General features: G+C 40.3%; 1 protein-coding gene across 4 annotated transcripts in view; it reads left to right on the top strand.

Moving 5' to 3' along the window:
• COL4A5 (collagen type IV alpha 5 chain) overlaps window positions 1–15,056 on the top strand; it is a 77,992-nt gene that overhangs the window by 24,238 nt on the left and 38,698 nt on the right. For all 4 annotated transcript variants that reach the window (XM_027645185.1, XM_027645187.1, XM_027645186.1 and 1 more), the window contains exons 3-13: window positions 6,475–6,564; window positions 7,807–7,851; window positions 8,594–8,638; window positions 8,750–8,812; window positions 9,515–9,568; window positions 10,314–10,340; window positions 11,492–11,572; window positions 12,616–12,678; window positions 13,186–13,221; window positions 13,320–13,361; window positions 13,460–13,552. In XM_027645185.1, coding sequence (XP_027500986.1) covers window positions 6,475–6,564; window positions 7,807–7,851; window positions 8,594–8,638; window positions 8,750–8,812; window positions 9,515–9,568; window positions 10,314–10,340; window positions 11,492–11,572; window positions 12,616–12,678; window positions 13,186–13,221; window positions 13,320–13,361; window positions 13,460–13,552 — 639 coding nt within the window. The remainder of the gene's footprint in view (window positions 1–6,474; window positions 6,565–7,806; window positions 7,852–8,593; window positions 8,639–8,749; window positions 8,813–9,514; window positions 9,569–10,313; window positions 10,341–11,491; window positions 11,573–12,615; window positions 12,679–13,185; window positions 13,222–13,319; window positions 13,362–13,459; window positions 13,553–15,056) is intronic.

Consider the following 15,056-nt stretch of genomic DNA (forward strand, 5'->3'; position numbering starts at 1 on the left):
ACAAATTCAACTATAACAAATAGGAAAACTATTTTCTTCTCTTGGTTTAGGGAGCCACAGCTGTCACTTAACTGCTTCCATGCTGCCAGTGATTCTTCTTTAGCTCTGCCTCTGCCACGTGCCCTGGTAGCATCAGTAGCAGAATCAAAGCACTATAGGCTTTGTTTTTAAATCCATACTACAACAGCTGACAAAAAGCAGTGCACTAAAATTTTCTTCCCCTGCTTGAACCCACCTTACTAAACTTAAATGTAAAGTGGGCAGTGTAAAATTCAAACATGCCTAAAATGGTATAATGAAGAAAGGAGAGGAATTTACTGTAGTAGTCAGTAAAAACTGACTGCAGCTGGGAGCCAATCTGCTGTTACTCACAGTAATCAGCTCAGTAGTGAACTGGATTTGGTAAGAGTATTAAAGCTGAACTATATGATTAAACTATTACATACAGGTGCTTATAGGAATTGCTCTCACTTTTCAACTGTAAGAAGTGTATCCTTTTCACTTAAGCAACTGGGGTTTAAATTCTGGCATTTTTGAAGTGAACACCCTCTAATGCTTAAAAGCAAGTTCCTGAGTAAAAGCTTGCTAAAGAAGCAAACATGATAGATGCTGCACTTAGAACAGTTTCTAAGACAAACCAGTAAGACTTGTAGATTATTGTGCTGGTTTTATCTCAGCTGAAAACAAGATCAGAAGATGCTGATAAGATCAGCTTGACAAAGACTGGAGGAGGAGGAGGGGGGTTATGGTGGTGATGAATCTCAGCTGCTCCAGCTGATGAGGGCTGAGAGAGGAGGGCCACAGGAGCAAACCTTGTGCATCTCAGTCACTGAGAGGGCACTTAGCCCGGCACTACAGTGTTTTTGCATGTGGTAGTACACACTGCTGCTGAAATGGCTTTCACACCTCCCTTACCTGGGTCTTCCTGTTCTCCTCTCTGGCACTTAGGGGGCTGAACTGATCTCACTGAAGTTTCCTTGTAAACTTGGCTGGTTTTCAGCCTGATCAGTTCATTTATGCACATTAATGTTGTAGCACAAGTGTATTTGTGGCTGTGATAGAAATGTGTGGCTTAAGATGGAAGGGACTGTTTTTCACAGAACTTAAGATGCAGTTTCCCCTCAAAATAGCTGCAAATGATTATGCTGGTTTTGGTGAGCAGGACTATTGGGTTCTACCCATTAAAATTAAATAAATTGATTTTTAAAAGCTGTTCTTTAGTTATTACATATGGTTAGTCCATGGCCTTTTAAAGGAGAACTTCAACAGCTGCTGAGTTTATTGGATTTGTTGATCACAATATAAAAGGTGTACCTCCAAAGTCTCAAGTGGGTTGTAAATTCCTAATATATGGTCTCGTACAAGCTTGGTGCCTGGGATTCTGGCAGGAACAGCTTGTAATAACTGAACTCTGGGATTTCAGGTGCTTTGGGAAATCCATACCCCTTACAGAGGAAGAATAATACACTCTTGGTCTCTTTGGATGTATATTCTTGGAACTCTGAGGCTCAGAAGAAAGTTATCAGTGTTTTTCCTCAAGATCCCTATTTCCTTCTGCCTTTATCATGGTAAAATTTAGTACAGATGTGACCCAAGCTCAGCTTTTCTTTTCACTGTTGTATATAAATTCTTAAAAAATACTTAAAACTTCTCAGATTTTAATAATTTTGTCAAGAATAATTATATGATGTATGTGGTTAATAACTGTTGGCCTGAATTGCACTAATACAGCCCTGTATTCTGAAACATTTACACCCTGGCAAGGGACCACTGGCCATTATACCTCAACTGTTTCATCTTGCAAAAGAAGTCACAGATGATATCCTGAAAAAAAATTGATACACTTTGAAGAATACAGGTTCTGTCAGAAGGGATATCTTTACTGCATTAAACTATAACACTACTGTTTGTGGCTGGTTGGTTTGTTTGTTTTGAATGATGTCGAGTAGACACTCTAGTTCTAGATCTATTAAGTTAGTGCTCTTGAAGTTGAGGCAGAATTTGTTGGCCAGTATTATAATCTGAGGCAGCTGTTATTTTCACCCTATTGTTTAGAAAGGGAGAGAATAATATATCTGGCTGTGGCATCACTTCTTCCATGCTTTCTGTCTTTGACATTACTACAGACATTTGTATGTGAATCTAGTTTTAAGTAACCACCTTTAGTTAACTGTCTTTAGACTATTTCTGTTACAGCCACATTCTTGCATGTGTTTGGGCATTGAAATAGGCTGTTCAACTACTGCTTTCCTGATTTTTTTTGTTATTCCATTTTTTAAAAGACTTTCTTTTTGCCACGAGTATACCACATCTATGTAAATAACTATCCTGGTTCCTCTCCCCATACTGTCTATTTAGAAATATTTAATTTTTTGGAATAAATTCTAGAAATGTAAATTACTTGAGCATGCTTTAAAACTGCATCTGTCCCTGATTTCTTAAATACTTGTGGCCTATTATTAGAGTACAGGGAGCTATGCCAAATTTTTTATCTTTTTATCCATATTTAATTGGCTATATCTTGCTGCAGCTTAAAGAATAATTTTAGGGTGTTTCCCAACTACTTTTTTTCTTTCTATCCCCTAAGCAACAGTCATGTTCAAGCTTGTGAGCTGACAGTTTTGCCATACCTGTGTAGCTGATTGAGGGCAATTGCTTTGCCAGCTACTCTGGATTTATCACTAAATGAGATCAGAATCTGACTCCTCGCCCATTCCCCAAGGAAATGATGGGTTTATAGCTGATACATCTTTATTTTGCTATGGAAACAATCCTGTACTTTCAGGACTGGAAGATGAGATCTGAGTTGACCTAAACCTTTGCTATTTTTTTCTCCTGAGTAGCTTCCAGTCTGAAACAGAAAGTATCCAGACTTCCTCAGTTCTTTCTGTGTAAGCAGAACTGGCTAGTGACAGTTTTTGCATTCATAAGCAAATTCATTGCATGCTATCCAAGGACTTCAATCTTGTATCCCTGATGACATAATGTCCATTTTTGGCACTGACTTTTTGTGAAAGACTTGTTAAATTTATTTTTAGTTTCAGTATGTTCCTGAAATGAGCAGGCAGTTTTTCCTGGCAAATTTGTAGCATACAAACTTTCATGGAAATGAGTATAGTGTGTGCAAGAGGAAAAGTCTGGGAACAGAAGCAACACCTGAAAACTGTTCTCACTTATGGAATCCTTCTATATGCTGTTGAAGTAGAAGACAAAACATCTGTATTCAAGAGAGCTGGATCAGCTTGGCTTCTCCCCCTTCCAAATTTGCCCACATTTCTTTCTTCAAGCAATTTTTTAATCAAAAATAGTGATTACAGTGCAGCTATTTTCCACTGTAATTAGTTTAACATAGTTCCCTTGGGAATTGTCTGGTGTAGTCCCTCAGATGTCCCTGAGCAGAGTCCTCAAATCATCTGTTGGTTCTTGGGGGTAATCTACTGGTAAACTCCAAGGAGTTGCCCTGGCAACAGTTTCCTCATGCAAGGATCTCATTGTTGCTGCTCACTTTGAGCTTGGGAAATACTCAGTTTCAGTAGTGCAGTTTAATTAAATCAGTTGTTGCCTCCCATATTCCTCTTGCTTTACTGTTTGGCTTCGTGTTTCTCTTTCTTTCAAGGCCTTGGATTCCCAGTTCTGAGACTGTTCAAGAGTGGAGACCTTGGCATAGTTACATTTTGGAGAACAGTTTCTTCAGCCTTAAATGACTCACAAGGCCAACCCTCTGCTAAAGGTCTGCTCTAACAACCATTTGGAGATGTTATTTTCTCTAATGAAAATGTGGAGAAGTGTGACCAGGTTGAGATTAGTAGACACTGTGTAGCCCTGCTCACACCTGATGCATCTGACACACCTCTTGTACACAGGTGTGTTCTCTTAGTGTGCAAACACAGTTCTTGCCAGAGCTTGCTCCAAAATCTGGCTCTGCCTAATGTTTTCCTTATCTGGCACTCCCGAATTCCTCATTCTCACTCCTTCAGGGACACACTAACCCTTTCATATCCTGGCCTGAGATAGTAACACTCCTCCACAGTGTTGCTTTTCTGATGAGGTAGCACACCAACTGTATAGCTCCATGTAAAAGCACTTTTAGTGGGTTTACATGAGAAGGGTTTGGTAGAGGGGAGGCTACAGGGGTGGGTTCTGTGAGAAGCTGCCAGAAGCTTCCCCCATGTCCAATGGAGCCAATGCCAGCCGGCTCCAAGGTCAAGCCCAACAGTAATGGTGGTAGTGCCTCTGGGCTAACAGATTTAAGGGGATGGGGAAAAAAACCTGTGCAGCACTAGTAGCAGTCAGAAGAGAGGAGTGAGAATAGGTGAGAGAAACAGCCCTGCAGACACCCAGGCTGGTGACAAAGGAGGGGCAGGAGATGCTCCAGGTGGCAGAGATTCCCCTCCAGCCCATGGTGAGGCAGCTGTGCCCCTGCAGCCCATAGAGGTCTGTGGGGGAGCAGAGACCCACCTGCAGCTGGGGAGGACCCCAAGAGAGAGTGGGTGGATGCCCAGGGGAGGCTGTGACCCCGTGAGAAGCTGACACTGGAGCAGGCTCCTGGCAGGACCTGTGGACCATGGAGAGAGGAGCCCACACTGGAGCAGGGTTGCTGGCAGGACGTGTAATCTCATAGGGGACCCACACCGGATCAGCCTGTTCCTGAAGGACTGAAGCCTGTGTAAAGGACCCACACTGGAGAAATCCATGGAGGACTGCTTCCCATGGAGTGTGAGGAGTCCTCCCTCTAAGGAGGAAGGAGCAGCAGAGACAACATGCGATGAACTGACTGCAGCACCCATTCCCTGTCCCTGTGTGCTGTTATGGGGGAGGAGGTGGAGAAACTGGAAGTGAGGTTGAGCCCGGGAAGAAGGTGGGGTGAGGAAGGTGTTTTTAAGATTTACTTTTATTTCTCATTACTCTGATTTGATTTATAATAAATTAAACTAAGTTCCCTGGTCAAGTCTGATTTGCACAGGACAGTAGTCAGTGAGTGGTCTCTCCCTGCCCTTATCTTGGCCCACAGGCTTCTTTTGTATGTTTTCTTTCCCCTGTTCTGCCCAGGAGGGCTGTGATAGAGTGGTGTCCAGCCAGGGTCAACCCACCACAGTACAACCTGGCACTTGGTGTACAAAAAGAGGGTCTGGACTCTGACTGCCACACTTAAGCTTGCCTCAATTTATAGTGCAATTTCAGCATTTTCACAGGGGAGAAAAGATGTCTGTCCTGTATAAGGCAGCAATATGTGACCTACAGTAAAAGAGGAGTATGTTTACATTTCAATTAATAGGAAACCAACTTTAGCAGACCAGTTAATGAGTTGCTCATTCCTATGCAAGGAGTCTTTGAGTCTCACTGTGTAGGTAGGACTAAGTACAGCTTAGCTGTTTCCTCTGTAAGTTTGCAGCTCTTGCTCACACACAGCCTTTAATCTCATCCAAAGGTTTTCCTCTTGTGTTTCCACTGTGAAAGTAGTAGAGCAAGCACTGGCAAAGAAGGCAGGAATAGAAGTCCTGTTACTTTCTCTGAAAATTTTTCTGAGATCTCAACATCTTGTAGGTGTTTTGAATGCAACTTCCAAGTTCCTGCCTCCCACACTGGAATACAGAGCATCTACCTAAACAATACAGTGAGAAAACTAGGATTTAAGAATAAGACATAACACTGCTGTTGTGCTTAGCATACAGCTCTGTATGGCAAATAAATGGGACATGAGCAAAGCCTTAAACTTGGCTTTTGCATATTGTATTCAAGGCTGCAGTTGTGTGCTTCTGGCTGCTTGCAGTGCCCAGTCTTCAGTTCACTGCTGTGATGATGTGAGATTGCTGGTTCAGTTGTTTCACTTGACTGAGGAGAGCTGGGCAGGATTTCCCAGGTTCCTAGAGTACCATAGCTGGTAGATTGCCAGGTAATAGATGTGGGAGCTACTACTCCTGTTCTTGCTGAAGTGTGCAAGAAAAGAAAAGTTCAGGACAAATTGGTTTCAAAGAGAATGTGCAAAACCTTGTGATTAAGGTGCCTGGATGGAACCTTTCCTTGGCAGTTCCTGTGGTTGTGAAAAAACAGTTGGGGTAAATAAACAGAGGGGTTTTGCAGGTAGGAACCAAATCTACTAACCAAACCAAACCTGTCTGTAGAGCAATAAAGAATAGTGCTGAACAACTGCCTGTTTTGTAAGCAGTTATATATATATATATACAGATTGATGTAACAGAGCTGTAGGAAATACCTGTTTACACAGTTGAAAAGCGTAACATTATATAGATACATGCAAAAAGGCATATTAATTCTGGTATTTCCTAACTTTTCTGTACCAGTCAAAACCTTAATATTTACTGATTTTTGTGAATCTGTGTTATAGAAGAAATAAAAGTAAATATTTTGTGAATTCACAGTTGTGCATATTCTGAAACTGCAGGTAAATCATAATCTATCATAATTTATATTTTTGCCACATTCCACCTCCACTACCACCTATTCTTTTTGTAGGGTGAAAGGGGATTCCCAGGCTTGGAAGGACAGCCAGGTTTGCCTGGATTTCCAGGACCAGAAGGACCACCTGGTCCAAGAGGCTCGAAGGTAAGTCTAATTCACTTGAATAGCATGAAGCTGCTGGGTAGTGTTAGCTTGCTTGTAGTGCTGGTCGTAAATTCCAGAACTCCTGATTATCGTTGGCTTAATAGTTGAAATCTTTGGATGTTAGGATATAACATAGGTTTTTGGTTGGTTGGTTTGAATGGTCAACCAGAGGAAGAAGATTGCTCTGGGTTTCCTTTCCTGTTCTTCACCTACACAGGTGCTTGCCAGCACTACCTGCACACTTGTATCCCTTCACTAGGTGCTGCAGATTCAGGTCAAAGAACAGGTTTAGCATGGTGCTGTAATGGAGGTTTGTTAGTCCTTGCACTAAGGTGCTCCTGCCTTAGCTTAGTTCACTGATAAGAGCTGAGTTTGCTTTCAGCTACCCTGAGGGTTCCCACCATGAAGGTAAACTGTTGTTTGCACCTGGTGGCATTCCTGGGCTGGGTTTGGGTGGGTGATGCAAATGAAGGCCTCATTGAACCTGTGTGCAGAGAGCTGAGGAATGCTCCTGGCTTTCCCTAGAGGGGTCAGGTTTCTTTTTATTTACTACTGAATTGCATCATTACACTCAGGTGGTACAATACAGCAGTAAAATACCTCTGAATGCATTTGTCTTTATATACACAGGGATATACAGGATCTGCCGTTTCTTTTGCATATGCTCACAGTATAAACCTAAAAAGAAACGAAGAAAAAAATAGGCAGATAATAAGAAAAAAAAGTCTTCACTAGAAGAGATTAATTGGATATAACAGGAGTGAAACAGCACAGGAGTCTTGGACTAGAAGCTTTTGTTATACTTTTATTCCATAAATGCCTTTTCTTAAGATTTTGGTATGAAGTTCTGCATTATGATTCTATGACTATCATAAAACAAATTAATGCCTGTGCAGTATCATTCACATTTAATCTTGGCTCTCTTGTTCTGCCCACAAGAGGCCGCTGCAGGATATTCAGTGAGAGCACCTGGCAAGTGTCTGGGAGAGCTGTGACCTTTATAAAACCTTTCCTCTAAGTCATGGTAAATCAGCTGGAACAAATACTTTTTCACTCTAAGTCCAACACCAAAAAGAAAATAATTTTGAACCCTTTTACTCAGAAAATTACAAATAATATAGCTTCTAGTCCTCTTACTGTAAACATGTGAAAGAAATGTTATCGTGCTTACAGTTTAATTTGATGGAAAGGCAGACTGCAAACTTGAATGTGGAATTCTGTTTGTTTGGTTTTGTTTTGTAGGGTGATGATGGTCTGCCAGGACCTATTGGACCCAAAGGAATCAGAGTAAGTACTGGTGCAGTTTTAGGGTGGTATATTGGAATTATGGATAAAGACTGCCAGGCATTGAGTGAGTCCTCACAGAAGTGGTGATTTACAGGAGAAAAAATTAACTTAAATCTGAAGAGTAATTTACCTACCAGCTGGAAGAGATCATACTACTTTTTGTAAGTAATGCAAGATTTCATAAGTAATATGATCTCACATACTGCTTGTATTGACTTCATAAACTCATTAGGGAGAGTAGCCCAAATACTTATTTGATCTGTTTTGCAAAGCAGGACCTAAACAAGTGCCAGTAACTTTGCTTCCATGTATTCTGAAGTAGAGACAGTATATCCAGGGTCAATATGGGAGAGGTGGACTTATCTGGAAGTCCTTTAGGTTTTGTGCCTTTGCTTTTTCTGTCAGACCCCTCAGCTGGTAATAATTGATATGTCTCTGATTTCAATGGGACACATCCATTTCCCAAACCATGAGTGTTCATTTATTTTATGTATATATCTACGAACCACTACTTTAGTTGTTCTGCATTATCTCTTCTGTGGTTTTGTGGGTAGTTCCCTGAAAGATTGGTAAGAATCTCGAGGGCTGTTAGCATGGCATTCTTTTTTTGCAGTTGATTCAGACGTTTCTGGTTTTGTTTACTTACATTTGCACAAATAAGTTACGTTGAGTAAAATCTTGGTGAATCCTTTTGCACATCCATTCTTAGTGTACTCTTTCAAATGTGGTTCATTTCCTTCAGGGACCGCCAGGGCTTCCAGGATTTCCAGGAACACCAGGACTTCCTGTGAGTAGAAATAGTCTATATTGATACAAATCTGGGGTTTTTTTTTTGTTCTTTCAGGCCCAGAATATCTTCCTACAATCTAACTTTTCTTTCCTCTTTTCCACTTTGAAGGGATTACCAGGACAAGATGGGCCACCAGGACCTCAGGGTATCCCAGGATGCAATGGAACAAAGGTGGAATACCTTTAAAATTCTTAACAATGCAACAATAATATGGTAAAGAACTCTTGTTCTCCTGGCTATAGCCAATAGGTTTAGTTTATTATGTGCAACATAATAACATGGTCCAGTAGTTAAAGCACAAGTTTTGCCAGACATTGCCAGCACCAAGACACAACATTTATACTCTGTAGCCAGTGTAGTAAATTCTTTGTTCTAATCCTTAATTTTATAGATTACGACTGAGAGTCTGATAATTAGATCAGATGCTGCATCTCATCTTTATAGTAGACTTTTGCTACCAAGAAAAACTCATTACTTAACAGTGAGACTTTTAAATTATTAATTTTTAATAATATTGTATTGAAAATACTGATTCAATCTCCTTGTTGGAAGGAGTGACTTTATCCTAACATGTTACTTAGCTTTACATTCAGATTTTCCTATGAGTTAATCTTCTGTAGCATTACATGTGTTTTCCATGTCTAGTGCAGTACTTGGACTGAAAATATGTGGAAATATCTGAATGTGGAAATCTATGTTTCAATCAGTTGTGTGAATTAATTAAGTGTTTATTCTACAGCTTGTTCCAATAGAATTTGCTACTCTGGAGTCGTAAGCTAGTGATGAAACTAGACATTTCAGTCAACATTTGTTTATCTGGTTTTGTTATGTTTTGGTTCAGTTTTGGCTAATCTTTTTTTTTTCATCCCTAAGGGAGAGCGTGGATTCCCAGGCAGCCCGGGTTTTCCTGGTTTACAAGGGCCTCCTGTAAGTAAAAGATTTCCCAATCAACTACATGCAATCCACTGAAGGAATTCTGTGAAAAGTCTACTTAGATCTGTGAAAAATCGGATAAATATCAGCCTCTTTTTGCAGTTATTCTTTTAATAAATAAGAATTTTTTTCTTTTTATGGTTAATCAGAGTACTTTAGATGTCTAATAAAAGTGAGCTTTTCTGCTGTGTGCTGTGGTAAAGCTCATAAAAAACCCTTTGAATTCTCACATGCTGAGATGCTTTACCACCTGCAGAAAAACACAGATACATGCTTATGTGTCAGAAAAGTAAGATCTTGATACTGACATCTGGTACATCTAAAGAGCCTTACTGGTGATTAATGGGGCAGCAAAAAGAGACACAGTGTTGGATGTTTTCAGTATAAAACACAAGGATGTACCAGCAAAGTGATTGTCAGAACAAAAGGACAAACGGAAAGAGATGTAGTAGACAGAATGGATAATAGGAGACAATAAAGAAACAAATTGCTAAGAAATGGAAATGTAATCTCTTTAATGCTCAACACTCACTGTGAAAGTTCTTCTCTAATTTTTCCATTTTATTCTGAAGTTCATAAAAAATTTACTTTCTCCTGTGTCATAGCTTTTCTTAAATTTCTTTAATGTTTGCCTTGTGGTGTAGATCTGATTAGTGGTTTGCAAATAACACACCAATGATTTATTTCTATTGATCTTTCTTTTTTTTTTGTTTTGTTTGTTTATTTCTTTTAAACAAAGGGACCCCCTGGTCTGCCAGGTATGAAGGTAAGTGTGCTGTATCACATTGAAATACTAACCAGGGGTGGTGTGCAGTGTGCTCTAAGTAACCTGCTGGCTTTCATGCAAGACCATGTGCATCCACTGGTATCTGGAGTGACGTTCTTAGTGTTTCCAGGCCACTCCAGCGCAGCTGACTGGAAATTCTACAGTAGCTTACTCAGTTTGGGTCAGTAGTTCTAGAAGTAGCAGAGTGTTTTCTGAAGGTGGTTTCCTTGGAACTGTGAAGGGCCAGTGTCCGTGTTGTGAGGTATCAGGTTAGCAAAAACAAACACCCAAACACACCCTCAGACTACCTGTGAATACTCAAGAACACTACTAGAGACTAAGCAGTAGTAACTTAGAATATCCAGTGAATAGTACAACAACTTAGGTTCCTTTTGAAAACATGCTTTGAACTGTATAGATCACCTAGATGGCTCATGACGTAAATAGTCTCATGACCTGATGTTGAACCTTAAGAAGGCATTTTATGTTTTAAGGGTTGTTTTGGTTGTATCCTTGACTGATTTGAGCATATTTGAAAGGAAACTTGACCCACAGAATTGTTCTAATAAACTCCTGAGAGGACAACAAAACACTAGTGCTGGGAAGTTGTGACTATTAAGCTGAATTATTTTTCTCAGCTCCTTTTTTCCCCGTAATTATTTTCAAGATATCCAAAGGCAAGCTTATCCAAACAGGTATTTTTAAAAGAAAGATATTCCCTGGAATCAGTAAGAAACTGTGCTTCAATATAGACCACAAAGCATGACTGTTTATAACAACATACTCAGCATTACTCTCATGAGGTGGGACACTGGAAAAAGCTGAATGAGCCTTTTTTCTGCTGTGCCCTGTCAACTGCTTTTACAGGGAGCTAGAATGTTTCTTTTGTGAAGCATTTGTGTTTCAATCCCCTAATCTTTTGGAATTTAAATCAATGCTGATATATTTATAGAAAATAAACTTTTTAATAGCTGTTAGTTTAGCCATTTAAAAAATCTTCATCTCTCCTAAAATAAGCTGTTCTTGGAGAATCTGGTACTTACATTAAAGTGTACTGCTAGGGTGGAACATAGCTCTGAGTACTTTAAAGTCAGAATGGTAGTAAAGAATTGTAAAAGGTGCTGTTAATTAAAGTCAGCTCTTTCTTCTAGGGTGAAGCAGGTGAAATAATTACATCCTTGCTGCCAGGACAGAAGGGCGACCCAGGATTTCCAGGTCTTCCAGGGATACCTGTAAGTTGCATAAAGTACTATTAGGCTGTGTTCTGCCAAAAAAGATGACGTGAACAGTGTTTGCATTACAGCACAATTGGAAGATTTGGTGCTAGGGGATTCATATGTTTACTTGGAGATTCAGGGCTCACATTTAATGTACCTCTAATTTATGACTTGAGGGAAAGTGTGTGATTCCATATTGCTCTTAATAGGTTGACCCACAGAGAACAGAAAGGTCCCCTGGTCAGGAAGGTGGTATCCAGCAGACAGCAGCACTCACAGTTACTGACTTACTTCTCTATTTCCCTTGCCTGTTCCCCCTTCCTAGACATTCTTTGTATCAGTTCTGGAGTTCCCTTCCCTTCTTCACCCTGAGTTAAAGTAAGTAACATCTGGCTTTCTGGGCTGTAGCCGCTGCTTTGGATGGTGGGAAGGAGAGGGTAATTTCTCAGCTGTTCTCCTCATGTTGCACCTCCTGAACAGTGTTTCTGTTCTCCCAGCAGTCTTCTGTGAAAACAGCTAGTGACTCCAGGCCCTGTGCTTCCCCACTGAGCCATTCATTGCTTTAGTGGAAGAACAAGGGGAGCCGAAAATGAGTCTATCGGCCTGAACTGGACAGAAACCAGCCTCCCATTTCCTGGTACAGAGAGGCAAGCCCCAGGCTATTCTGACCAGACTGAACCTGTTAGCATTTCTGGTCCTCTGATCTGTGCTTCCCTATTGTCTGTTCCTGGCTGGGAGGAATCACAAATACAAAGTGTTTTGTTGTTCTCTCTCAGTGCATGAAGAGAAAGAAAGTGCAAAAGTAGTTCAGAACAAACAAAAAAGCATTCCCTTATCCAAGCCAAAGAGATGTATTGATGTTGAGAGCAGAACACTCCTAACATGATGTACACCCCTTTAGGCCTTTCCACAAGGACAGATTGGTAGGTTAGTGGTCAACTACATTGATTTGACATGTAAGAGATGCCACTGTTGGGTTTTTTTGACCTTGAAGATCTTACCTGGGGTTTTTTTTCATAAAAAGGTGCCTCTCATAGCCTCCTCCACTTTCTCAACAGGGCCCACCTGGCTCCATGGGAATACCAGGTCCAGTTGGCCCTCCAGGGCCCCCAGGTTTGACAGTAAGTTTCTTTAACCTGTTACTTATAAAGCCTTAAATGGGACAGTTACTTCTTTCGTGTTCTCAGAGGCAGGTCAGTGAAGTGCAGAGATCATGGTAGTCAGGACTCAGTATGAAGACAGCAGCAACCATGCGTTCAGTCCACCCTGGAGCTGTTACTGTGCATGGTTAAATAAGATACTTTTGAAACAGCCTGTTCTCAGTCATTTTTTTGCTTTAAATTGGACTGAATCATTGTGCAGTCTTCTTATTTGTGTGAAACCTGAGGGACAAGATTTAGCTTATTTAGAGTAGGATGTTTAATACCTGTCTGTTTAATTTCATTTACTCTCTTACTTGAAGGAAGAACTGGTTTCTTACACATTTGTGAAGTTGAATAGCATGAAAAAGAGTTTTCAGAGGAAGGCAAGGTGCCTTGTCAACACAGGGAGTGGTTTGGGGTTTTTTTCCACAAAGGGCATGTAAAGTGCTTGGAAGTGACTTGTTTTTTGGTTTCCTTTTTTAATAGGGACCTCCTGGTCCACCAGGGCTGCCAGGACCCAAGGTATTTTCTTTCCCTCGTTGGTGGTGGTGATGGACTGTTTTCTTTTTCTTTCTGTTTATTTGTGACTTCTAAGGGCTGATGAGTTATACTTTTTGCAGGGTAATATGGGTTTGAATTTCCAAGGACCCAAAGGTGAAAAAGTGAGTAGGTGATCACGATGATATTTTTGCTTATTACTTTCAAAATGCTTACATTTGTCATTTTGGCTTGTAACAAACTGCATGTTCTTGCACGTTAGGGTGAACAAGGTCTTCAGGGACCTCCAGGGCCACCAGGACAAATTGGAGAACAGAAAAGACCAAATGACATTGAGTTTCAGAAAGGAGATCAGGTGAGTGGGGCACTACATCCATCTGCAATGAGCATGTGATTAAGCTGCAGCCTCTGTTGGTTTGGCTCATATATGTTCACATCCTGCTTACTGCAGAGCTTCTGTTATTTTTCTCAGAGTACTGCCTGTTCCAGGCCTGAGTACTTTTCCTTTAATAGAAAGCATGCCAGTCACATTAGTCCAGTTACTTCCCTTAGTAAAGTAACTATTCTTAAGAAACTCCCCTAAAGGAAGTTCACAGTAACAGTAAAAGCAGTTAAAATATTCTCATTCCTTGGAACACCCAGACTGCGATTTTCAAAGCAGTCTGGGGATTCAGATTCTCACTAATTAACCAGCTATGTCATCCATTGTGAGGAATTTAATTCGATTTTTTTTTCCTTCCTTTTTTTTTTTTTTTGTCATTAGTGATGCCCCAAGATCTTTTCTTCCTTGTGGTTTGAATAAAGTGCTTTCCCAGTTTCTGGCCTCTCAACAGTAATTATCAAGCCATATTGTGACAGTGAGCTCAAAGTGCTGGTTTGATTTGCATGGATCCTTCCCCACATATAAATGCCAAAAAGTCATGGGGAGAGTAACCATTTTTAAAGTCATTACACTTTTTTCTTTTTCACTGGGGAACATTTTGCAGTACTGTTTAATTCTGGCTGCCAGTCATGGGCAGTCTGAGCAGAACCAGCAGGATCATGGGTGCCTGGATGTCACATTTTCTTTGAAGCTTTTGTGGTATTCTCAAATACCACCCTAAGTAATACAAGAGTTGAGGTAGATATTTTGAGGCAGAAGTAGTGAGTGATCGTTTTTATGCTCTGATTATTTTGCAAATGTCACTGTGGTAACTGAACTTTAAACTATTAGTTTCCTCCATCTGTATTTGGATCAGTTTCTTCCTTTCCAACTTTTTATCTTGGGAAACGTGTCAGAGAAGAAAGCTTAGATACACAGCAGTATTTTATTTGGCAGGGAGCAGGTGATCTTGATCAAAGCCATTTGTTACCCTTCCTTTCAGAAGAACATTAGGCACCACTAAGGCATTACCTGGAACTATGCACTGGTGTACATTTGCAATGTGCAGTCATCCTAGAAAGGTCTCAGTCTCTGGTTTTGTCTCTCTGTTGTTGGATGGTAGGACAGAAAGTAAAGAGCAGGACTGTGTGTCTTTGTAATTCTAAGGAAAGACAAGGTGACATTTTGACTACACTTTCATTGAAGCAAAAATTCATCTGATTTTATTGGGGTCAGAGCAATTTGCCTCTGTCATCAGGGATCCCTGAAGGACTAATTATACTGGCATTAAGTTATGTAAATGTACAAAGTGAAAGTATTCTACCTACATTCCTTTTAAAGCACTAAGACTTACAAACACATTCTGAGTGCCTTGCCTTTGGCCAACATTAACAACGATTTCAAAGTTTGCAAATTTGTTTTTATTTCGACAAAGTTTATGCTTGGTAATACACAATCAGTAAAAAATTTCAACATTACAGCTACTCTTTTTGTGAAA

Source organism: Corapipo altera, unplaced genomic scaffold (assembly GCF_003945725.1).
Source record: "Corapipo altera isolate COAL_440 unplaced genomic scaffold, ASM394572v1 65, whole genome shotgun sequence".
In the NCBI taxonomy this organism is placed as follows: domain Eukaryota; kingdom Metazoa; phylum Chordata; class Aves; order Passeriformes; family Pipridae; genus Corapipo; species Corapipo altera.